Source organism: Sinocyclocheilus anshuiensis, unplaced genomic scaffold (assembly GCF_001515605.1).
Source record: "Sinocyclocheilus anshuiensis isolate Anshui unplaced genomic scaffold, SAMN03320099.WGS_v1.1 scaffold329, whole genome shotgun sequence".
NCBI classification, from domain to species: Eukaryota; Metazoa; Chordata; class Actinopteri; order Cypriniformes; family Cyprinidae; genus Sinocyclocheilus; species Sinocyclocheilus anshuiensis.
The window spans coordinates 2,170,533-2,196,458 of NW_015540881.1; the positions used below are offsets into that span (position 1 = coordinate 2,170,533).

Below are 25,926 nucleotides of genomic sequence, written 5' to 3' on the forward strand. Positions count from 1 at the left end.
TACCTAAATGGTACAAAAGTGTAACTTTTGAAAAGGTATCGCCCCAGTGACAGCTGTTGTACCTTTTTTTCTGAGAGTGCAGATGACTCCACCTGTCTCCGCTGCATCAGTAACCACTTCTGAGCGGCAGCAGGGTGAATTTTGGGTTGAAAAATGCTGCGGTTGTGTTGTGCTCCTCTGTGTTGTTGACAGGCTGGTCAGGTGTGGGAGGGTGGCAACTCTTGAGGGACAGTGCAGATACCCTGGGTAACTCTAATTGGCCCCAGGTGAATAGTTATGTCAGCAGTGGAGGAGCGTGGGAGCTGTAGAGGTCCTTATGGAAGAGTTGTGCACTGATCAGTGAGAATGAGAGGGGAGGATCGATCTCGATTACAGATTCACTCATATCCCAAGTGCTTGTTAATGACTGTGTGTGTGTGTGATGTGATTATGATGGCTGAGAGGTGGATCGTAGGTGGAGTAGTTTTTGGCTACAGCCAGTGTTGTTTGCTCTGCTGATTAGTTTGAGATGTCACTGGCCATAGTTCATCATGATGCCACTTCATAGGATGAGTATGAGTTATGAATAGCGTGTGCTGTCACAAATGAGGCCTGTTTCACTCTGCATACATAAGCAGTGCGTAAGCAAAGCTGCAGTCTGACTAACAACGTCTCTGCGGCATGACAGCTGTGGCTTTATACAGGAAAGAAAATGATTTCTGAAAAGTGATTCCTTAAATAACAGGCATAGATTATGAAATGTAAGGATATATGGTACATATATAATGGAACCATTTTGGTTAAGTGTCAATATTACTCACTGAACGTTCATGTCCAGAAATGTTCATCATTTAAAGGGTTAGTTCACCCAAAAATGGAAATCATCATCATTTGCTCACCCTCAAGTTGTTCCAAACCTGTATGAATTGTTTTCTTCTGCTGAACACAAATGAAAATATTTTGAATAATGGGGGTAACGAAACAGTTTCTTGTCCCTAATGACTTCCATAATATTTTTTTTTCCATACCATGGAAGTCAATTCTTTAAAAGATATATTTTCAAGATCATATGACACTGAAGACTATGGAAGCCCATTTCCGCCACTGAATAAAAAATAAAAGAGGTAATTGCGACTTTTTATCTCACAATTCTGACTTTTTTTTCTCAGAATTGCGTGATACAAACTCGCAATTCTGACTTTTTTTTCTCAGAATTGCGTTATATAAACTCGCAATTGCGAGTTAAAAAGTCATAATTGCGAGACATAAAGATATAAACTCACAATTCTGACTTTTTTCTTGCAATTCTGGCTTTTTTTCTTAGGATTGTGAGATATAAACTCGCAATTACGAGTTATAAAGTTAGAATTGTGAAATATAAACTCTCAATTCTGAGAACATATCAGTCTTTTTCCCCCCTCAAAACTGGACTTTAACTCACAATTGCGAGTTTATATCACGGAATTCTGACTTTATAACTCGCAGTTGTGAGAAAAAAAGTCAGAATTGCGAGCTTTTATCTCGTAATTCTGACTTTATAGCTCGCAATTGCGAGTTTATATCTCACAATTGTGAGAAAAAAGTCAGAATTGCGAGAAAAAAAGTCAGAATTGAGAGATATAAACTCGCAATTGTGAGAAAAAAAGTCAGAATTGAGAGATATAAACTCGCAATTGTGAGAAAAAAAGTCAGAATTGAGAGATATAAACTCGCAATTGTGAGAAAAAAAGTCAGAATTGAGAGATATAAACTCGCAATTGTGAGAAAAAAAGTCAGAATTGAGAGATATAAACTCGCAATTGTGAGAAAAAAAGTCAGAATTGTTATAACTCGCAATTGCGAGTTTATATCTCACAATTCTGTGAAAAAAAGTCGCAATTACCTTTTTTTTATTTTTTATTAAGTGGCGGAAACGGGCTTCCATAGAAGACTGTAGAAATAGCTGCTAAAAATTCAGCTTTGCCATCATAGAAATAAATTATGTTTTTAAATATTACAATAGAAAGCTTTTTTTTAATTTTGGTCAAACAAACAAAAGTCTTACAGACCCCAAAATTTTGTACATTATATGTATTTAGTATACATTACAAAGTTTTGTAATTTAATTTAATTTAATTTAAAGCTGCTTACCCAGACAATGAGTAGTTTGTGGTATTTTGTCATGTCATAAAAATATTGCAAAAGTTTGTGTTCATCAATAATGTTGTGTTCATAATTAGTGCATTTTCAGTGTCTTTTCTCCATGGTTTTTAGCAATGCAGAGTCGAGCCGCTTGCGTGAACAGTGTGAAGACTGCGACCTGTTAATATGGGTGCCAAAATACATACACGCTGCTTATGTGTTAGTGTGAAACAGGCTTTAACAGAAGAAGAGAATGAGCTTCTTGCTTGAGTGTCGATTTTGGGGAGATACTCAGCAAAATCAATTTGCCTTTTTTTCTTTTTTTAAGATCATTTATGTGCCAGAGGTAGAGTGTAAAGTTGTTAAAAGCTGTGAAAAGAGGAGCAAATGAACAATGTTGTCAGGCTGGAGGAACTTCCTGAAGGTTGGCTAAGATCATCTGAAAAGCCTCGCAGGGGAATAAAATCAAAGCTCGGTTCAACATCAGCTTCAGTTAGCCTAACATGCTTTAAAAAGCGCAGAGCAGTCAGGCATCTCATTTTGAGGAGACTAACCCTTCTATCTCTTTTATCAGCAAGTTTAACCTACACAACAATTAACATGCCACTTTCCTTATGATGACTAGCATCTCTGGTTGCTTTGATGTGGAAATGAGCGGAGGTCGCTCCCCCCCCTTCCCCATCGCAGAGTATGTTTACATAACGCAGAGCGCTGGGAGCCAATGAGAGGCAGCGTGCCAGTGCTGCCAGGAGAGGACCGATAGATCTCAGTGTCTGATCTCCGCTTAGCCATGGGCACTGAGAGGCGGTGGGAGAACCCGGGAATACATTAACCACTCAGGGAATTTTAAAGAGGGGGAGAAAGGTGGAGGATGGAAGAGAGCGAGAGATAAATGGGGGAGGGGGGCTGTTGGGATGGGAAGGAAGAGGGAAGATTCCCACAGACGATTTGGCCGGATTCACCCACCCAACCCCCTCGTTCTCTCTTTCTCTCTTTGCCTTTCACTTCCTCACTGTATGAATTGCTCCATCCAAGTGCTCACTAATGTACTGTACTTTTGTCCTCATTCCGCAGTTTGCTTTTGCTTTATTTATTTACCCGAACAGGAGCTTCTATCCGCTCAAGGTCAAACTCACTTAAGTACCTCCATCTGCATTACGTAACCCCAGTAAATATTCTCTTAGTTTGTCTTGCCTGACTCGAATACTAAAGCGCGTACCAAGTTGTGCATGCTGATTTGGAAAGTTAGAGAGGAATCTCATCTTGCACAGCTGATTGAAGTTTAGTAGCGCATCTAATTAATTCGATTTAAATATTTCATACACATAGTCTGATTACTGGTGCTGGCGGATACTTGCGCAATCAGCCTTTGCTTCATTGATTTCTCTACTGGGAAGACCAGCACTGAGCAGCGTTCATTTACATGTGGGTACAAGTTGGTTTGTGCTCGTTTGGTGTTGGACATTGGTGGTTGATAAAAGTAACCTTGCTAGTTAGGCCAGTGACGATTTGTGGTTGGTCTGGGTTTGTTTGTTTAGGATTGCCCAGGTAGATCCTGGAGCTACACCACCTGCGTAAAATAAAATAAAATAAAATATTGGTAGTGCACTATTTATTTATTTTATTATTGTATTTTAATGTACCTTATTTTATTATTTTATTTTATTTCAAGCAACATTTAAACTGTTTGTATTTTATGTTATTATAGTAGTTTTTTGCCAGTGCATTCTTTCTTCTTTCTCTATTGAAGGCCTTTTAAAAGTCATATATTGGGACCGATTATTTTATATTTTTTTATTTGCAAGCAACATTTAAATTATTAATATTTGATGTTATAGTGTTGTTTAATGGTCCAGCATAAAAAAAATGGCACATTTTAAATCGCATACACCAGGGGTCTCTGTACAAGCCGAGAAACTGCCATTAAGATGAATGGGAGTACCAACAGATAGCTTTCTCTTGGTATTATAGACCCTGTTGGATAAACCAGCATCCCAGTGTCCAAAACATAATATGAGCTGGTTTTCAGCAGTAATATTTTATGTTGTGTTTTAATATGGAAGTTTCTGGCTGTATTTATGGATGTAGAAATTTTATCATACATCTTTTATGAAAACCTTGAGGAAATTATTGAGTGGAGGCTATTTGCAGCCACAAGTGATATTTCTAAATATTCTTAGTTTAATAAATATTTAGAGATTTATGGGGGGGGATACAGACTGTGTGCAGCCATACACTATCAGCTCTGATTTAGTATATGACCTGTGGTTTAAGTGTACATAGGTGTGACTCTCGTTGTCTTCTAAATCACCTATAACAAAGAGAAATCCTGAAGTGAGGAGAGTGGTTCTGAAAAGTGCCGTAGTGGGATGAAAATAAGTGGCTCAAAGTGCAATACTTATCCCAGACCTCGATCATTTGCTGGACACAGACCAAACCTCAGACACAGCACAGTGCCAGGGACCTGGAAAATCAATCGATGTGACAAACTGCTTGCCATCTGTTTAGGAGAGTCTTCCTCCTTTGAAACCACCTGCCGAGGGGCATTGATCTCAGAGACTTGGGCCAGATATCATTAACATTATTTGTGGACTATGCCAGCTTGCCAAGCATTAGTGTTTTCAAAAAGCATAGTCTTTTTTGGTACTTTTCTGTAAGTGTGGTACCATGGTATTTTGGACATGGTACTGTTGTATTATTGTGACATGTTATCATAGTTTTACAATTTTTTGGCTGTGTACCATGCAAATACCATAGTATTTTGAGCTGGGTGCTGTGGTATTATGTTTTTAAGACATTTTACCATAGTGTTACCATGTTTTTTTGTTATTTTTTAATATGTCTTTACAAAAAAGTACTGTGCCATTAATGTTGTACAGTGATGATATCAGATGATTTTTTTTTTGATGATTCAAGTTTTGTACAACGATGTAACAGAAGTACTCTGGTAATTTAAACCATGGTATGAGTATACCATGGTACTGAAATTCACATACTAAGAATACCATGGTACCATTTACGAAAAACATATTTTTTTTAACATGCACCATAGTATTATATGTTTTCTAGACATTTTACCATTTTGTATGTCTTGATATCATGCTATAACCATGGTATTTTGGGCGGGGTGCTGTGGTATTATCATGCTTTTTGGAAACACACATCGTACCACCACGGTATTTTTTATTTTGTAAAGCCCTACCATCCTGTGTTCCTTGCCCCTAATGTAGCACATACCATCAAGTTCTGACGTTCTTTCAAACCAAAGCCACAGTGTGTCTCTCAGTCATCTATCCACTGAGTGAGAGAAGAAATGAAGAGTGAAGGAAAAGGAAACGAGCTCAGCAGGCATTAACGGAGTGTGCCGTAATTAAATCAGCGTTATTTAATGCTATTCAGTTATCCTTCAGAGGCCTCAGAGAAGACCCGAGCATGTATCAGCGATACAGTATTATCCATATCCTTCGCTGAGCTCTTATGCCTATCTGTCACTGTCCTGTTTTCAAGTAGCACACAGCAGCACTTCTTCCTCACAGGTGTGAGTTAGGAGATAGCAGGACACCACTTAATTCAGATGTTTCCCCTCACAGTTATCTTGCTGTGATCAATGCAACATGACAGTGCTGCTTTTATCGGGGGTATTTATAGGCCAGGCCCTGGTGGTCCATCCCGTCCCCTGACACCGCAGACTCATTAAGGGCCAGTCAAACAGCTTCCACACCTACGATCTAGTCTCACGGTAAGTGAAAAACCGTGTCTGTATCTTTGCAAGCCTGTCTGTCACCTGACTGTCCTCGCTGTGATCATGAAAAGGATCTGGAAGGACTCAGTTCATACTGCAGAGTGTTAGTCAGGCATGAATTGCTGCGAACTGATTGAATGCTTCATTGAAGAAGATAATTCCTGACATGTCACCCTCACGGCTCATCCCTACGGTCAAATGTTTGTTGCTTGAAAATAATTCCTGCTTTGTTTACTGAGGGCCCATTACAAATGCAGTTTTAGATACAATAGCACATTCACAAACCAAGTCAACCATTTAATTAAAAAACAACAAAGACTCTGACAGTTTACATTTAGAGTCGCGCATAAAGTGCCAAACATTACATATGTTTGCTACGGCTAATCCACACTGTACACTGAAGCTGCTAACAGGGCTACTCCCACAGATATGTGGATATCACAAATCGGTTGCGACGCTACTGTCACCGCATGCCAAACATCCAGTCTTTTTACACTTCTCTTTACGGGCTGTTAAATGAGAGGAGAAGGATCGGCCCTTTTTGAGTCTAATTAGCAAATGGCACAGATCAAGGGAGCGAGGGGCTAAAGGAAGGAAAATAGGACGAGGAAAACAGCAGAGCTAATTAATGAACTTCAAAATAAAATATTAAAAAGTGAGTAAGACCAGGAGCAACAGTTTGATTAAGTGAATAATTTAGCAGAAGTGCTTACCCTGGTGCCCACGTTTTTATTTTGAGGTAAAAAAGGGAGCAATATACACCACTAGGCTTTGTGTCTGCATTGTTGTTAGCATCAGTTTTAGACCGAGGGGCTCAGTAGCTATTCAACAGTTAGCCTAGCATCAAGCAACACTCCCTGACCGATAGCTAAACTGTTGGGAGCGAAATTGAAATTCACACCAGCTAATTCTCGAAAGTCACCTATGTGCTAACTAATATGAAATTATGTCTTTCGTTGACCTTGATAGAACTAGATATTAAAGTCAGCGGCTTCTTTTGTTGTTGAGTCACCTCTTTGACAGCTATTCCCCTGCGCTTGCGTGGGAAACATCAAAAATTGATGTTTGTAAAAGGACTCTCTCATTTTGAGCTGATGCCCCAAGACATAGCCCTTTATTCTGTACTTCTGGATTTCAGTAAGCAGTCCTCACATTCAAACAAAAGGAAACTAAGCATTGGCCCTTTAATGTAAGTCAAGAGGACACTAGTAGAGCCGCTGTTCAGGTGACTGAGGTGAAGTTATTAAATAAAACTATGAAGTGAATGACTGAAATTATTTTGTTGAGAGAAGTGAAGATGGAGAGAAGATTAGGGCAACTGAATATTCATCTCCAAATAATGTATCTACATATAAGATGTTTTGTTATATTATTATATAGTACAACAACATAACATAACACATAAGAAAAACATAACCCTAAATTCAGTACTTCAGCTCTGAATCTTCAGTGCTTTAGCACCTTTATGCTTAGATTATCTTAGATGTAGATACATTTTATATTATTTTGTGGTATATTATGTTGTGTTTTGTAACAATAACCCTACAACTTGGAAAATGATGTTATATTACGTTATTTTACCTTATGTTATGCTGAAATTTCAGGAATGTAGTTTTTGTATTCTGCTTGTATAAGGAGTACAAAAGAAAAAATACCATCTGGATTCTCAAGGCAGCGATTTATTCATTTGCTTTAAAATTAGGCTGTTGCAGGAGCCGTTTCTCCCTGGAGTATGTACCTATTTCAAGAGCTCTACGAGGGTCAAGGTTTGGTCAGTGGAGGAGAAAAATAGCATCCTCGTTTAAACAAGAGCAACTGCCACTTTAGAGCCCTGTACTTGCAATTTACAGATTAGCCAAACCTCCCACAAACTGCTGTAGTTATAGCTCCAACACTCCAGAGACCGAGTCCCCGTCTACAATAAACAGAGATAACTAGCAAAATTATTCACGCTTTAATAGGGCGGTTGACATGACACGTTGCAGCAGATTCCTACAATCTGACATGCTATACTTCATCTGAAACTATTTTAAACAGTATTTTTCCCCCCAGTTGTGCTAGTTTGTGGCCTCATATTAATTGAGACAATACGTGCAGTATTTATTTACACTGTGGAATTTATTTGTTACACCACAGGACTATTTAAGTTTAATTAATATATATAAAATATAATAAAACATTTATTTAAATAACAAATCTAAGATGTATTATATTATATTATATTATATTATATTATATTGTATTATATTATTATATTATAGGCTTGTTATATTTGTCAACAGTGATTTATATGATGTTTTTGTGTGTGCTTGTTTCTATTGTTGCTGCAGCTATTGAGGGACTCTATAGATTTAATTTAGCTGTTTAGTTCCTTAAAGCACTCAGTATTCTGATCACTTTCTATACCACCTCTCAAGTTTGTAGCCTTGTGCCTCTGTGTTAAATTGACCGTTCTGTCTCAGACCAGTCATGCATTTCAGTAGTGAGGACAGCTTTCCACAGGAGCCCTCCTGATTAGAGCCAGTCAAAGGAGAGTCGATGGAGGGTGAAAGCAGAGCAAAGTACTGTTTAGAGCGTACACACATTCATCTGGAATTTTTTGTGGCTGTTCGGACCGTGCCGTATGGTCGCTTTTATGTGTGCAGCCGGCCCGTGTTCAGCACACTTTCATTTGCAACAGAAGGGGGGCTGGCCGGGTCACTTGCCTCGCAAGAGATGGATCTCCCATGAGCTCTGGTCTGAAACTGATTTTTCAGCTATGTTTATGAGACACGAAAGAGAAACAGGGAAAGTGGTGAATTGTGTCTAACTGGCAGGACTGCTGAACACATGCTGTATTTGTTGATTAATTCTTTGAAAAAGGCAACAGATGGTAATGTTTTGCATCTGTCATTGCAATTACAAAATCAATCAACCTACCTCGACCTTGACTTCAAATAGTCTTTATTTATTTATCATCGGTGGCATACGGGTTGCATATCAAAATTTGTTTTGTATTTACTGAAGTATGTTTATTTACCTCATGAGAGTGATAAAGGTCTGCTGTAGCAGATATAACCACAATTTACTTAATATCTCATTATATTATCTGACCTGTAAAAGGGTTTTCTGTCCATATAAATTTTAATTTCTCCAGTAAAGGCACAAGGCAGTTACTAAATCATCTGGAATATATTACTGCTTTATACTATCACAGTTTCACCTGGCACATAAACTTGCTCCAATCTCACAGTACTTCAGGTCTGTACAGGTCAGTTTCTGGAAGCTTTTCATGTAGAATTTATGATTTGTGTCGAATTTTGGTTTGTTTTGGGGTTCCCAGTTCCCATCCCTGCATTTCTACTTCTGGGTTTATCTTTAGAAATGTAGCGATTTCAGATTTAATCTTACAATTTGACAGCAGCGGTTGAGTCGAGTCACAGTGTCTCGTTTATAGGCCATGTTCGGCCTTCAGCTCATCTGTGTGGACCTGCGCAGACAACGTAGCAGTCACCGTGCTAGTCTTCTGAGTGTAGAGGCAATCGAGATTTCCATTCTCTCTCCTTCTGCACAAAGTCACAATCATGTGTTGTAAAGTGGGTGATGATGGCTGTCGGGTGAGCTGTGTGTGGGGGCACGGCCTCATTGGAGTCTTGTCTGTGGAGAGAAGAGGCCCTTACACTGTGGCAATTCAAGAGCCTTGTCTCGTTTCAGACACGAGTGTAAAATCCATTCCACGACAGCTCTGAGCCTTGTTTCTTATGTGACTTCATCTGTAGGACTCTCACGCAGAGGCTGAGTGTCTCCTCTGTGGACAGCTGTCCGGCATCATTAGGTTTCCTCCATCAGGGAGACACGTGCCCACTGTGCCTCACCTCTGCCAGGTGAAGTGAGACGAGACTCAAAACCTCTCCGTTCCCTTCAGCAGAAAGCCTTTGTTCACACTGCACGCAAATCCGATTTGGTTTTCAAATCCGGTCTGATCCGTCCGCACCGTTGTTGTGCATGTGATAAAATCTGATCCGTTTGTTCAGACCGTGTAGTCAGTATCCACTGTATCTATATCTATGTTGCTACAGTATGTAAGCGTCAGCACAAATCTAAGAGACTTGCATTTAAACAACTGGGGGTAACTGTCAGTGAGAAAGGAGAGGACATAAAACTGGAAATTATACCTCTGCTCATGTCCATCTTGATATCTCGCTGCCGAGCTGAACTCACAAGGCACATCAGACAACATAAGCGATAGAAGTGTTTTATGCATATAGTGTGGCCAAAACTGCTGACTCTATTGCTCATTCACTATTCACTGCATAATGAATGTCACACAGTCGATATATGATGAAATAGTGAGCAAAAAGGAGTGTATTCAAGCTCCAGTAGTGCGTACTTTGTATTTTGTTGCATGCACGTCATGTATCGAATAATAATAAAAAAAAACTACCTGACACTTGATATGACCATTGAGACTGAGATATTTGGAATCAGATTGAAAAAAACATCGGATTTCAAACCACATATTGGATCAGGTTTGTAAACATTGATTTAGAATTGGGATTGCAAACATAATTAATGTTTTTAAACACAATTAAGTCTAAATGACTTTATTGGTAATAATAAATTGATTAAAAAATGCAGTAAAAACAGTAATCCTGTGAAATAATATTATAGTTTAAAATATGCATTTCTATTTGTATATACTTTAAAACGTAATTATTCCTGTGATGGCAAATCTGCATTTTTAGTAGTCATTATTCCAGTTTTCAGGGTCAGTTTTCAGTTTTTAGATTTCTGATCCTTCAGGAACCATTCTAATATGCTGATTTTGGTGTTCAAAATCATTTATTATTATCCCCCCCCCCCGGGATTCTTTGATGAATAGAAAGTTCAAAAGAACTGTATTTGAAAGTATTTGAAATAGAAATCTCTTTTAACATTACAAATGTCTTTACTGTCCCTTTTGATCATTTTAATGCATCCTTGCTGAAAAAAAGAATTCATTTCTTTTTTTTTTTAAATCATTCTTTCCCCAAATGAATGAATGGTAGTGTACATAACAGACATAGCTTTAGGTTTTTACTAAAGCAATAATTTGCTTTGTTCTTTTTTCCATTGATGAATTTTCTTATCCATTATTATTACTGTTCCCTCTTAAAGGATTTATCAGCGACCCACGTGGCTCTTGACAATTTACAGACAAAACGTACTATAATTGTTACCCTTTGTGTCATAATCCATATTGTAGTCTAACAATAAGAGACTTTCCGACTGCTACTGTTTGACTTGACGCTCTAAGATTCATTCCATGAGAAAAGAATAAGAAAATGATGCGTTTTTCATGTCCTGCCCTCTGTAATAAGTCACACAGGAGCCAAAGCTTCGGGTCCTGCCTCCAGTATCATGCAAAAGAGCAGACAAATCTCCTCGTTGAGTCTTCCGTACGTGAAAGCTCATAATTTCACGTTTAAAATGATTACGGCCCCTGCGAGGCTGCACAGACTCCCCACAGGCATGTCGCTCCCTATTCGGTGCCGTAGCCAGCCCTGCAAACTGAGCTGCCTAACAATGAGTCAGATATTAGGACCGATGCTGCCTGTGGTAAGATGCCACACTCCCTATCCGGTAATTGTATCCAAAAGTATTATTTCTTCCCATGGAGATGCTGCAGTATCCCTGCTGTGTTTCTGTCTGAGCGGAGGGGAATAATGAGGCCGGCTGTATGCTGCGAGGTGGCTGTGGACAGCCTTCATCATCAGGATGGGTCGCTCCCTTCAGAGCCCAGGAGCCTGGCTGCAGATCTCTGCCATTGTGACCAGAGGCAGAGTTACGATCCAGACGCCATCTATCATACAGCAGCCTGTTAAAGCAGTCAGTGGCTCTGATTAATCACATCGGCTGAGCATTGCTATAGGAGGACTGATTGAGTCTGGATATTAGGGCTTTATTTTTTTTACGCCCTCCATCAATGCCACATAGTAGATTAGATTGCATCGTGCCTGAATTCAGTCACTCGCTGTGATGTGTGATGCAAACTCTGCTAGAAAAATTCAGTAATTGGGTCAATGATATATATTAAGAGTGTCTAGGATAAATTAAATTAAAAATCTTTATACACCCCTGCCAAGTTCTTAGAAATTGACTCTTTGTATTCGTGTTGGTTTCATATGCTTTTGAAAAGCTTTTATACCATTTTCAAGAAACGTTTAAATCTAATGATTTAAAGAGATAGTTCGCCCAAAAATGAACATTTTGTCATCATTTACTCACCCTCATGTTTCTTTGTTGAACATAAGAGAAGATATTTTGAAGAATGCTTGTAATCAAACAGGTCCCCACTGACTTCCATAGTATTTCTTTCCCTACTAACAACTAAACTAACAACAACTGTTTGGTTCTTCAAAATTCTTCAAAATATCTTCTTTTGTGTTCATCATAAGAAAGGAACTTATACAGGTTTGCAGTAACATGAGGGTGAGTAAATAATGACAAAAGTTTCATTTTTGGGTTAACTATTTATTTAAGTCATGTGGTGAGATCAAGTAAAAAGGAATACCTTTAATATTTTCCTTACACGTTGAATATTCATATAATAATTTTATAAAATATTGATAAAAATGTATATTTTATTTTTTTTAAATATCTCAAAATGTGTATGATAAAAGGTTTTTATTTATTTATTGTATTTTTTATTTTATTTATTATTTATTCATAAATATCATTAAGTGTTTGGGAAGTCACACCACATGACATTTTACCTGGACTTGAACTAGTCTTGCCTTTTCAAAAAGATCAAATTTTTATATATTTTAACTTTGACTTTGACAGACAGTCATGAAGGTCTTCAGGGGTCCTGTCTGTATCATTTCCTTTTTCTTTTTCTTTTTTTAAATGAACGTTTCTCTGATTGCACCACATACTATTCGTTTTTAACAAATTCCTTTTCATTCATTCTTTTTAAAGAAATGAACTGTAACGCTCATCATGTCAGATGTGAATTCTAGTCAGTGCATGTGTGAATTTTGAATACGCTGATTTAAAATGATGTATCAGCCTTATGAAGTGCCCTTGAAACAGCAGCGGCAGTGACATCATGAAGGCTAGATTTGGCTCTCTCATCCAGCATGGCTGTCATTTAGGGAAACTTGTTTAGAATGGCAGCACTCTCTCTCGCTGTCCCTTTCTCTTTCTCTTTTGGCAGCGTCAGTACATCCTCGCTCCTCTTGACATAACAAGGTCCGGTTCCCAAGCCCCCGCATCAGATGCGGGCAGCAGATAGCCCCAGCGATAAGTGGCTTTTCTCCTCTCATTTATCTCGCATGGAAGAGCTTTGCCTTGGAGCTTTGCATTCACAACATTGTGGCAGCCCTTTGCTTTTCCATATCATTAAAAACCCCCAGTGTCTAGCAGGGCTGGCATGATGGCAAAAGGCCTGCTTGTGGCAAGAACACAATAAGTGGGGCTGGAAAGCCTCCAGAATCACATCGTACCGAGCCGCGGCAATGCCTCACCAAAATGTGTAACGTGAGTGTGTGCAATGCCAGAGATTCAGATCCACCACCTTTGGATTTACAGCAGTGTGTGTGTGTGTGTGTGTTTGTGTGTGCCTCAAGTGATCCTTTGGTACAAAGACTCGGGGGAAAAAAGTATGTAAGACTTCCTGTGAGGCTTAAAGAAATGCTCACATGCTGCCATCTCGACTATTAATAGCAAAATCTGCAAATTCACTGAACTCTGCCACAGGAAAAATGTACTTGCTTTTGTGTGTGTGTATATGCATGTATGAAATGTTTATAGAAATTTGTTCTTTCTGGGGGGGTTTGTTTTGTTTTGTTTTGTTTTGCTTTGCATTGCTTTATTTTGCTTTATTTTTCCATTTTAAATTGTCAAAAGGGGTTTACACAGAAATCTATTAGTTTAACCCACTGATGCATGGTGTCTACCATTTTTAACCATTGATGTTCTGGAGTTACATGCAGACCCCCATAGATGATGACCTTTGACCCTTACCTTTAACTCTATACATCTGTCTGTCTTTATTATCAGTGTGTTTTTCATTTAGAACATTCAACATGATTGTCGAATTACCTCTTTTTTTATATATTTTCTGAAATCTACTGCAGTGAACTCTCAAAACGCATTACTTTGATAAAAGAAGAAGAAAATTGAGAATAATTTATTTTCTTGTTTTGAAATAAAAAGAAACATGAAGATGTTTTTCTCATTTGGGATTGAATTAGTAATGCATCAGAGGGTTAAAAATGAAAAAAAAAATGAAATTTTTCTACCAGCGTATTTATGTCCTTCACAAAGCTTTAGTGTGTGAGCAATGTTTCAATTTTTCTCAAATAATGTTTACCAGAATATCACTGTTCAGCTCCGCTATTGTTGCATATTTTCTCCAGTTTAGATCTGTCAAGGTCTCTGCCTAAAAGCAGCTTCAGATATTTGAATGTGAAGATCTCCTGAATATCAAAGTTTTAAAAGACAAAGGGAAGACGACAGCAGGTGAATGATGAGCGGCGTGCTGTGAGGAACTGAAGTGTGTTTGTTTAGAATTCTCCATGATGCTCTGCCTATTTGGGAAAGCAGGAAGGTGTGTGTGTGTGCGCGTATGTACATGAGAGAGAGATCTTTTTGATATTTCTGAGCATGAGCGTCAGTCTATTTATGATTCAACTGTCTCCTCATCATGTCTGTTAACACTCGCCCCGCCACCCGCCTGAGAAAAAATCCATTTATTGTGCAATCTTGTGTTTGGCGATGGAACCAATCGGCGGTTATTTTTAATGAGGTTATGGAAGCCACTGTAAATTCACAGATCGATATTTCACCATGAACCATAAACAAGTTCCTGATGTGCTTCGGGAGAGTTTGAGAAGGTCAGCCGCAACAGGAGAAATGTGTTCCTGGAAAGATAGTGAAGGATGGGTTTCACGCACGCACACACACACAGTTGTGATCCCTCAACATATGCTGGGATGTTCTGCTCAAACTGATATATGTCCCCTCGGTAATCTGTTCATGCTTGATTAGAAAGAAATATCTCCGCAGCGTTTACGTTGAAAGTCAGGAGCTCCAAACTTTCAGGAGATTTATTCCTTTTGATAGTATAAACAAGTGATTAGACAAACAAGTCACTTGGACTTGTTTGAAAGGACCTAAAATACATTTCTCCGCTTAATGTAAACGTGGCTGTGGAGAGATGGGATTGAGGTAACAGTTTGGGAGTGTGGCTAATCTACAACAGGTGGACCTGATTTAGACTGTGAGAGCTGAATTACAGTAACATATCCAGAGATGTTCCGCCGCATGGAAGTTATTTACGGCACGTTTTATGCTACGCGAGTGTTTGTGTGTGTGTGAATGAGAGTGCAAACATCTGAAAGAGCCATTAACCGAGGGCAAAACAAGCAGCCTTTAAGAAAGCGCTTGATGTGGGTTGTGCTGTGAGGAAATCACCGTGCCCATAGTTTGTCTAGTTAAAGGACAGACAGGCAGGTGCTGGAGAGGGCAGCTTGTCTAGATGAGAGGACAGGACCTTATTCTGAAAACTGAAGGCAAATGGACCTGTGCCTGAAGGTGCTTCCTCGCTTACAGAGGTGTGAGTGCTTTCTGCTGTTTTCACTTAGATACATGTTGCTCTGTAAAAAAAAGGAAGGTTTATAGAGTTCACATATGGCACAAGGACACTTTTAAAAAATATTGTGCTCTTGGTTAAATTTCGGTTATTGGATGGATGGATGCACCTCACAAAATCAAATTTTCATCATATTTCATTTAAAAGAAAAAGAAAACCTTTAGTGTGTATACACGCACAAACACACACACACACACATATATAAACCTTTAGTGTGTATGGGCTTCCATAAACCTTTAGTGTGTATACACACACACACACACGTTTTGATGTCACTATTGATGAGGATTGTCTTTAAATGCAAGATATTTAAATTGTACCTGAAGTATACTTGCAATAGTTCCACTTCAGGACAATCAAATATACTTCAGTATATCTTTAGTTGGACTATAACACTACTGCTGCACAATTAAAGTGCATTAAGCACAAAATTAGTTGTTCCAATTTAGCAGACTTAGGTATACCAGTTTAGTATACCAACAGTACAATTGCATATTTTAATAATACTCTCTCTCTCTCTATATATATATATATACACACTCTCTCACACATTATATATAATTTATTGCTTTGATGGCAAAGCTGAATTTCCAGCAGTCACTTTTGATCAGTTAATGCATCCTTGCTGAATAAAAGTAATATTTCTTTCAAAAAAAAATATGATGGCATTACTTTGCTGTGATAAGGCTAGATGTTACATATTATTTTCACATTAATACTGACATGAAAACTCATCATAAATGTATTTGTATTAATTAAAAGCAATACAGAAAATACTAACATGTATAAACGCCATGATATAAATAATATTTTTTTCTTATAAATAATATATCTTTTGCATTATAATGTAAAATGTCACAATGAAATCATCCTTTATAGTACCAAAAGGTGTTTAATTTTTATTGTGCAAACTGTAATTTCTTATTTTTTTCTTTGACATATCATTGACAGGCTTTCTGAGATTCACCCATAAATTTGCCGAACAAAATTGCTGCAAGGCAGTAAGACTTGTTTTCAGAAAATATATCTTTAAAAAGTGTCAACTTATTTCATTGGCGTATTTGTTACAAGCATAAAAACCTCAATGCATTTATTTTATTTTTTATTTTGTCAGCCGCCATTTGTTTTGCAGTCACAGGCATATACTCGCAGGACTCCGACATCACAGTACTGTCACACATTCGCAGCCTCTGTAGGTCACACTGACTTTCAACTGATTCACTCATGCTATCTTTTGCCTCTCTCTCCCTTTTTTTTCTTATGCTCTGAAAGCTGCATTCTCATGAAACGCATACTATGTAGAGAGAAAATCAAATGCGAAGCATGAAAAATTATTTTATGGTGCCACTGTGTTCAAAGCTTGGATTAAGGGTGCAATTTTATATGAAGTTTATGATTTATATGGAATCAATTCACTGACTAGATTTGCGGTTCTTGTGAGCATGATCAACTTTTTCATTGATAACTGTTGCTACTGTACTAACCCTAGCAGACTTAGGTATACCAGTTTAGTATACCAACAGTACAATTGCATATTTTAATAATACTCTCTCTCTCTCTATATATATATATATACACACTCTCTCACACATTATATATAATTTATTGCTTTGATGGCAAAGCTGAATTTCCAGCAGTCACTTTTGATCAGTTAATGCATCCTTGCTGAATAAAAGTAATATTTCTTTCAAAAAAAAATATGATGGCATTACTTTGCTGTGATAAGGCTAGATGTTACATATTATTTTCACATTAATACTGACATGAAAACTCATCATAAATGTATTTGTATTAATTAAAAGCAATACAGAAAATACTAACATGTATAAACGCCATGATATAAATAATATTTTTTTCTTATAAATAATATATCTTTTGCATTATAATGTAAAATGTCACAATGAAATCATCCTTTATAGTACCAAAAGGTGTTTAATTTTTATTGTGCAAACTGTAATTTCTTATTTTTTTCTTTGACATATCATTGACAGGCTTTCTGAGATTCACCCATAAATTTGCCGAACAAAATTGCTGCAAGGCAGTAAGACTTGTTTTCAGAAAATATATCTTTAAAAAGTGTCAACTTATTTCATTGGCGTATTTGTTACAAGCATAAAAACCTCAATGCATTTATTTTATTTTTTATTTTGTCAGCCGCCATTTGTTTTGCAGTCACAGGCATATACTCGCAGGACTCCGACATCACAGTACTGTCACACATTCGCAGCCTCTGTAGGTCACACTGACTTTCAACTGATTCACTCATGCTATCTTTTGCCTCTCTCTCCCTTTTTTTTCTTATGCTCTGAAAGCTGCATTCTCATGAAACGCATACTATGTAGAGAGAAAATCAAATGCGAAGCATGAAAAATTATTTTATGGTGCCACTGTGGTTCAAAGCTTGGATTAAGGGTGCAATTTAATATGAAGTTTATGATTTATAAGGAATCAACTCGCTGACTAAATTTGCCGTTTTTGTGAACATAATCAATTTTATTGATAAATGTTGCTACTGCACTAACCCAGAGAAATGAATAAAGGCAAACTAAGTTGTTTTTAAAGAGGTCTATTTTAAGCCCTAGTCAAAGATATGTTTTTCAAACATCCCTCTTCTCATTACAGTATTACAGCGAGTGTTTGGTTTTCCGTGTGTTCTGGTTTGCCATTCTCTCTCTGCATAATGGTGACCTAGATAGAAAATATGCAATGTGGTTATTCATTCCAGCTTATTCTGTTGTGTTCCCTGTGATTTTCTGCCTAACAGATTTAGCCTTTGTGTGTTAAACTTTCCTCTTTGCTGCTGTACGGTTTGAATGGAGGCCAAATAAAAAGCTTAACTACAGAATATTTAGTTGTCCGTGTACAGAAGTTGTTATGTCAGTCATCCTAATGTTTGGCTTCGGTGGTCTAATGCTCTGAATCTCCTTTGCAGGTTCTGGCAGGGTGAATATACGGTGGCCGTGAGCATCAATGACTATCTGGACATGTACTGTCCGTACTATGAGACGCCCCAGCCTCACAGTCGCATGGAGCGCTACATCCTTTTTATGGTCAACCATGATGGTTACCTCACCTGTGAGCACCGCATGAGGGGCTTCAAGCGGTGGGAGTGTAACCGGCCCCAGAGTCCTGATGGACCCCTGCGCTTCTCTGAGAAGTTTCAGCTCTTCACCCCCTTCTCGCTTGGTTTTGAGTTCCGACCTGGACACGAGTACTATTATATATGTAAGTGTTTAGTGCTGTTTTAGCAGTGACGTGGTGAACTTTTGAAATGAGAAGTGAAAGTCTACTCTATCGGAGCGGTTGCCAACTTTTTTGACTCTCCATTGTCCACAACAGTATTCGAAAGCCAGATATTTCTTGTTTGTAGTTTGTAGTTTCAGGATTTCTGAAATTCGAAGAACTGAATTTTGTTCAGGGATACCACTTTTTTAAACGGATGAATTTATGTGACTTTTTTAGTCATTCATGATTTACTAGAAAGGATTTTTTTTTTTTTGTTCACTCCCAATTTCTACCCGATATAATAATTTAGAGCTTGGCATAACTAGAAAAAAAGTACATTCATTATGAAAATGCAAATGGAGTTTCAAGATTTGATTAATTTATTTTTCCAGGATTTCCTAGAAATCATACTTTTTAAATAAAGTTACTTCATATCCCCTACTACCCCTATTATTTTTGTATTTTTTGTATTGTTTATAATTATGTATAATTATTTTAGTATTAGTATGTATTATCATAGTTTCTATTTTTTCCCGTTATTATTATTTTGAAATTGAATTTTTATATTTTAGTTTTCATTTTAATTGAATTTTTTGTTACTTTCTTATGAGCTTTTATCATTTCTATTTGTTTTTTATTTTTAAAAATAGTTTTAAATGCTTTTTATTTACTTTATTTCAGTTTTAGTTATTTCAATTAGTACTTTTAGTATTTTAACTTATGTTTTTAATTCAATATTTATATTTTATTTAATTTTTATTTCCATTTCTAAAAAATTGTTTTAATAGTTTTCGTTTTAGTTCATTATAACAACACTGCCACATATTTCCAGGTTTTTCATGACAGTGGGAACACTGGTTCTTTAAAGAAAAAAACAGTTGTTGGGTGAATCAAAATAAGAAATCTTGATTTTCAGTTGTCTTGGCTCATTTTAGTGCTTGTTTTTATTATTATTATTATTATTATTATTATTATTGTTATTTAGTCATCTTCTGGCCTGCTTGGAGGTTTGGAGTGCCCTTGACCTCTGCTTGAGAATCACTGCTCTGTGGGATGTTGTTTTATCAAAAATAAATTCAAGCTCCATTTGATGTTTACTCAATTTTGAGGTCAAAGGCATATGGAACTTCATTCTACGTTTAATGTTATGCTATTATAATCTTTACTTGATATTGATTGAAGTTTATGAATTAAAAATAATTACTACAATAAAACAGGCATATTTTGTGTAGTAATTATTGTCTACAACTAGCTGTTATTCATTTTATAGTCACGTTTTTTGGACCATTAGTCAGCAAATGCTTGGTAAACAGGATTAATGACAGTCACAGACACAGAGGTACATCTTTAATTAAATCAATCTGAGTGATTACTATACGTAATTAAAATTTTATTTTGATTAGCACACGAGTTGTTTACTTTGTAATTAGTTCATTTCCACCAGATTGACCCATTCAAGTGGATTTGTGGACCAGCTGTGAACATGACAAGCAGGCATTATCACACTGACAGGGTCAATCAGCCAGTCACAGAGACTTTCTGTGACTTTTCAGACTCCACATTCAGGATCTCTGAGAACACAATGAGCTCCAGGAAAGCAAAAGAGACGCTGCCTCACTCTGAAACTTCGTCCGCTGGTGGACCTCAGAAAAATGAGACCTTACGCACAGTTTGAGCTCCTATTTCGTAATATTTGTTTTGTTATTTCGGTTCTGTCATTTGAATTTTTTCTCACGTCCTCAAACAAAACGCCCCAGAATTACAGGACATTTAGAAAGACGCAAATAGTTTGTGAGAGAAACAGAGATCCTTTAATCTCAAAAGCTTTAGCATTTCCTACATGAGAAACATCCAACAGCTCATTCCCATTAACCTCACAAAGCTTTAAACTGGTGGGTTCAAATGGGAAACTCGTCCTTCACGCGTTTGTCCTACTGTCCTCCAGTGAAGACAATTTGGTGTGGCTAAACCAAATTAAAAGTAGACATTAAACAAAAAGCATCTTTTTTTTTCGTCAACCGCCTAGCTGTTTTAATAAGATAACATGAAAGACCTGTATCAGGAAGATACTGAGAGAAAACGGGGAGAGGCAAGGAAATCAATAATTTATATGGTAATTACAATTCCTGACATGGGCGGCTGTGGCGTGGGCAGATGTGGCTGGGCCGGGAGCCACCTGTGTACAGTACAGAGAGCCCGGCAACTTTGAGCTCTCGCCGGCTTTGTGTCGCAGAGCCGCACTGTCCATCAGCAGCCATCCCCCATCTGCACAGCGGCCGGACGGGCCTTCCTCGCTCCCATGGAGATTGCCACAGATCCTACGTGCTTTTCATTTGACTGCTGATTATTCCCTGATTGACAACTCAGACTGAAAGACTGAGTCAACATCCCCTCCACCCAAACCCCCCTAAATCAGCAGGGCGTAGCGCTGCTTATCATACACGCCGCAGTGTTGTCTCCGCACACGAGAGAGAGAGAGAGAGAGATGCCACAAAGAGCAGCAAAAAAGTTCAAAGATACCCTTCAACTCTGTGTTTCTGCCCCTGTCCCCCCAAACTGATTTTTATGCAAGCTCCCAGCCTGGTCCTGCATTGTGAAGGCTTTTGTTTCAGAGCTGGAAAAGGCCTTCGGACACCCCCGCTCCCCCGCCAAGGCGACTCCATTCAGCACCCCAGCCACTCCCTGAGAGGATTGTTTGGATACCGGCAGCTCTATGGGCGTCACGGTCCCTAAGGGGATTGATGCTTTGCGGCAGGGTCGGTAGGGTTAGCGATGAGAGATGGATCTGAGAGGTTATCACTGGGAAGTGGGGGCTGATCTCGATTGTCTGCTGGTAAAAGAACACGTCCATCAGACCTGGTCAGACTTAACCCCCGGACTTCCATCTCTACGCCCGTATTGATCGGCTGTGATGACATCTTGACAGGCGTCTTCTACACAGCTGCCGGCGGTTGAGGTTGGGTGCTCTCCAATGAACCTACGATCCGGTGTGGTGAGCATGCCACAAGAATACACAATGACCTGGGGTGCTGGGGGAGGGTTGTTCAGGTTGAAGATGACAAACTCTAGACAAGAGTTGGATTTTTTTTTTCTGGGATCTATAGAAAATTTGAGTATAAATTCTAAAACCATCTAACATTTCTCTAATAGTGGTTAGAAAAAACAGATACATTGTTCCTTAAAGGGATAGTTCACCCAAAAATGAAAATTAGCCCATTATTTACTCACCCTCAAGCCATCCTAGGCGTATATGACTTCCTTCTTTCAGATGAATCCAATCGGAGTTATATTAAAAATTGTCTTTGATCTTCCAAGCTGTTTAATGGCAGTCAGCAGGGGTTGCAGTTAATCAGTCCAAAAGAAGTGAAATAAAGCGCATCCATCCATAATAAAAAGTGCCTCACACGGCTCCGGGGGGTGAACAAAGGCCTTCTGTAGTGAATCGATGCATTTTTGTAAGAAAAATAACCAATATTCAAAACGTAATAACTTATATAAGTTTTATGTAAAGTTAAACACAAAAAACAGGTTTGGGGTCAGTAAGACTTTTTTAATTTAGTCATTTTATTCAGCTAGGATGCATTAAATTTAACAAAAGTGACTTTGAAAGTGCTTCAAAAGTGATTTATAAAAATGTATAATGTATTTTTTTATAATATATACATTGTTTATAATTTATAATTTAACTTTCTATTCATAAATTATCCTGACTAAAAAATGTATCATGGTTTCAACAAAAATATTAAGCAAGACAACCGTTTTCAACATTGATAATAATAAGAAATGTTTCTTAAACAGCAAATCAGCATATTATAATGATTTCTGAAGAATCATGTGACACTATACTGGAGTAATGATGCTGAAAATTCAGCTTTACCATCACAGGAATAAATTACATTTTAAAATATATTCAAATAGAAAACATTATTATTTTAAATTGTAATAATATTTACATTTCTTTCTGTATTTTGTTCAAATAAATGCAACCTTGGTGATAGACTTCCTTTAAAACATAAAAATACCTTACTAACCCCAAACTTTTATGTTTGTATCTTTACAATATTGTTTTTTTTTTAATATATAAATATGTGTGATAAAATAAAAAATAAGTGCGATAGAAAGAAAATAAACTACTGGCTTTTATATATAGTAAATTTTTTTGTTTTATCACAGCCAAAATGTAATTAAAATATATTAAATATTTTTTTAAATACTTTATATATTAATGGGTTAGTTCACGCAAAAATGAAAATTAGCTCATGAATTACTCACCCTCAAGGCATCCTAGATGTATGACTTTCTTCTTTCAGACGAATCCAGTCGGCGTTATATTAAAAATTGACGTTGATCTTTCAAGCTGTTTAATGGCACTCAGCGGGTGTTGCATGCATCAGTCCAAAAGAAGTTAAATCAAGCGCATCCATCCATAATAAATAGCACCTCACACGCCTCCGGGGGGGTGAACAAAGGCCTCCTGTAGCTCCGGGCGGATGACGTAGGAGGTCGGCTTTGCGCATGCACCGCTTAGAAGTGACGAACGCAGAAGCGCAGGGGAGAGATCAAAACAAAACAACGGTCACGAATTAGAAGTACAAAACAAGGATCTGTAAAGAAGAATGTCGGAGGATTTCGATATAAGCCAAGAGGAGACTGGTTTTCCTTTGCTAAAGTAAGGAAACTTTGCTTCCTTTGCTCCTGTAAACAAACCTTGGTTTTCACGAGACTCACTGGCGCATGCGCAACACTGACATCTTACTTCATCCGCCCGGGGCTGCTTCCGTGTACAACTGTTGGCGCAAGCTAGATTAAAGTGATTATTGTTTTATATATAAAACTTTCAAGCCTTTATTCAGATAAGATAATATGGAGATGGGGAAGGAAGTGAAAGGGAGATAGAGGGGGATGGGAGTGAAAAAGTTTTATTAGATCATTTGTGGGTCTTTGCCATCAAAAAATGGAACCCTCTGCTCTTGACCAATCCCACTTCAAAAAGCTTGAGAAGGAAATTGAAATAGGCTGTTTTCTTCATGTGCTGGGTTTTCTTTGTGGACATTTGACTGCAGTCAAGTTCAAATAAATGATTTCACTCGCCCCTTCTTTCTCACCAGACCCTTATAAGGAAATAAGCAGTAGAGTTGTTGAGTCTGTAGAACACAGATGAATGAAGTAATCTGTCAGAAAGCTTGTGTCTGGGGAGCAGAGATGAACGGTGTTGCTGATGTTATGGTGGAGCCGATCTGTTGGCTGACTCAATAGTGACTCTTTGCTCTCAGTTCACTGAGTGCTATGTGGGGTAATTTGCCATGGGAACACTGTGTGTCGCAGACCATTGTATGTGACGACACCAAGCTGGTGAAGGTCAGAGCAATTTCCTCCGAATGAAGAAAATCTCAGACTTTGTTCCTGATTTGGTTGTCAAGGGGTCAAACTAACTCGGAGGCTTGAGAGACGTTCACAAGTGTCACCAAGAGGATCTTAATCAGATTGATTCATTGGCTTGTTGAATGATTCTGTTTGTCACAAGCACATTTAGCTCATTATTTCTCTTCAACTTCCTTTTCAACAGCCTCTCCTCATCCTAACCACGCTGGCAAGCCGTGTTTAAAGTTGAAGGTGTACGTGAAGCCTACAAGTAAGTCATGCTCTAACTGTTTTGCCCTGCTGGCGTAGAAAATAATATCCCCTCATGTCTACATGCCAACCTTCTGTTAGACATAACAGGAATGCAAATAAGCAGTGTTTGACACATTTTCCAGGAACATTTTGTTAATGAGATGTCATATTTATTTTCAAGCTGCGGGAATGTGTTCAAATGCAGTCTACATCCATCAAAACAGCAGCTGAGGTCTAATGGGAACTATTAGAACTATTGTGGATTATTTAAATTTACCTTCATTACTCACCAATGGAAACCTCATATTAAAGGGATAGTTGACCCAAAAAGACATTTCTGTCATCATTTACTCACACCCTCATGTGAGTAAAACCTGTATGTCTTTCTTTCTTGTGTAGAACATACAGTAACAGAAGATATCTTAAAGGGGTCCTATTATGCTCTTTAACAAAGTCTTGATTTTGTTTTGGAGGTGTACTAGAACAGGCTCTCATACTAGGTTGTTCGAAAAACACATTATTTTTCACATATTTTACATTATTACAACACCTCTCTCCTCAGTCTGGCATGAACGGCTCGAATATTTCCTGTATCAAATGAAGGCCTACCTTCTGAAATACGAAATGTGCTGTGATTGGCAGTGGCGGCTCGTGGGTTTTAAAATAGAGGAGGCACACTAATTGTATTGGTCTGGGATCCCTGCCGATTATTATTATTATTATTATTATTATTTGCTTAACCACTTTAAAATGGCTTTTTGGTTGCTTTTAGTCAGAAAACGTAAAGAAAACGACATACGGTTTTCTTCACATACAGCAAGATAATATAATTTCACTTACCTGGCCTATCACTTGAAGCAAACATCCATCCCTTCTTAAAAGTCTGTGTTAAAAGAGAGCTGCCTGTTGTGCCATTTAATTAAGCCGACTGCTGTAGCCTATTTCCAGCTTAGGCTGTTTTCCCTTTTTTACATTTGTATATATACTGTTTGAATGACAGCTTGGTAAATCTGTTGGCAATCAAATATTCAATATCGCTACTCATCATAAGTACTTGGTACATTATCAGCGCAGCGGAAGACGTTCAAACTAATATCACGTAATTTACGTCTCTAAATATTGCGTCAAAATCAAATCAATTTGAGCGCGATTTAAACCCGGATGATTGTAACCACTCTAAGTTCATCTGCCTTGAGAAAACTAGCGTGTCTCCGACATAGTGATAACACTCGTTGCCTTCTCTAGTGCAGCTCAACCAGGTCTCAAGCTGGGTAGATCTGCAAAGTTACAAAGCTCAAAGTCCACTTCAAAAGGAGATATTTGTGATATCACAAATCCCGGAAACTATGCGTTGTAGTCCAGACGAGTTGTTCGTTGTAGTTTTTGAAAATTTATTTCTGTTAAATAAAATATCTCCTTTTGAAGTGGACTTTGAGCTTTGTAACTTTGCAGATCTTTTTTATGCTCAAACAGCAACATTACAGACTAACTAAAGTTGAAAAAGTGAAAAAGCATAATAGGACCCCTTTAAGAAATGTCTCAGTGTTTTGGGTGGTTTTGTCCATACAATGGAAGTCAGTGGTCACCAAAACAGACAAAATATTTTTTGTGTGTGTGTTCCACAAAGTCA

The 25,926-nt window shown here is 37.8% G+C and overlaps 1 protein-coding gene across 1 annotated transcript in view; it reads left to right on the forward strand.

Annotated features, from left to right (window-relative positions):
- Nucleotides 1–25,926, forward strand: part of LOC107688504 (ephrin-A2) — a 64,217-nt gene that overhangs the window by 35,574 nt on the left and 2,717 nt on the right. The window contains exons 2-3 of the mRNA XM_016486189.1: nucleotides 18,391–18,683; nucleotides 24,250–24,315. Coding sequence (XP_016341675.1) covers nucleotides 18,391–18,683; nucleotides 24,250–24,315 — 359 coding nt within the window. The remainder of the gene's footprint in view (nucleotides 1–18,390; nucleotides 18,684–24,249; nucleotides 24,316–25,926) is intronic.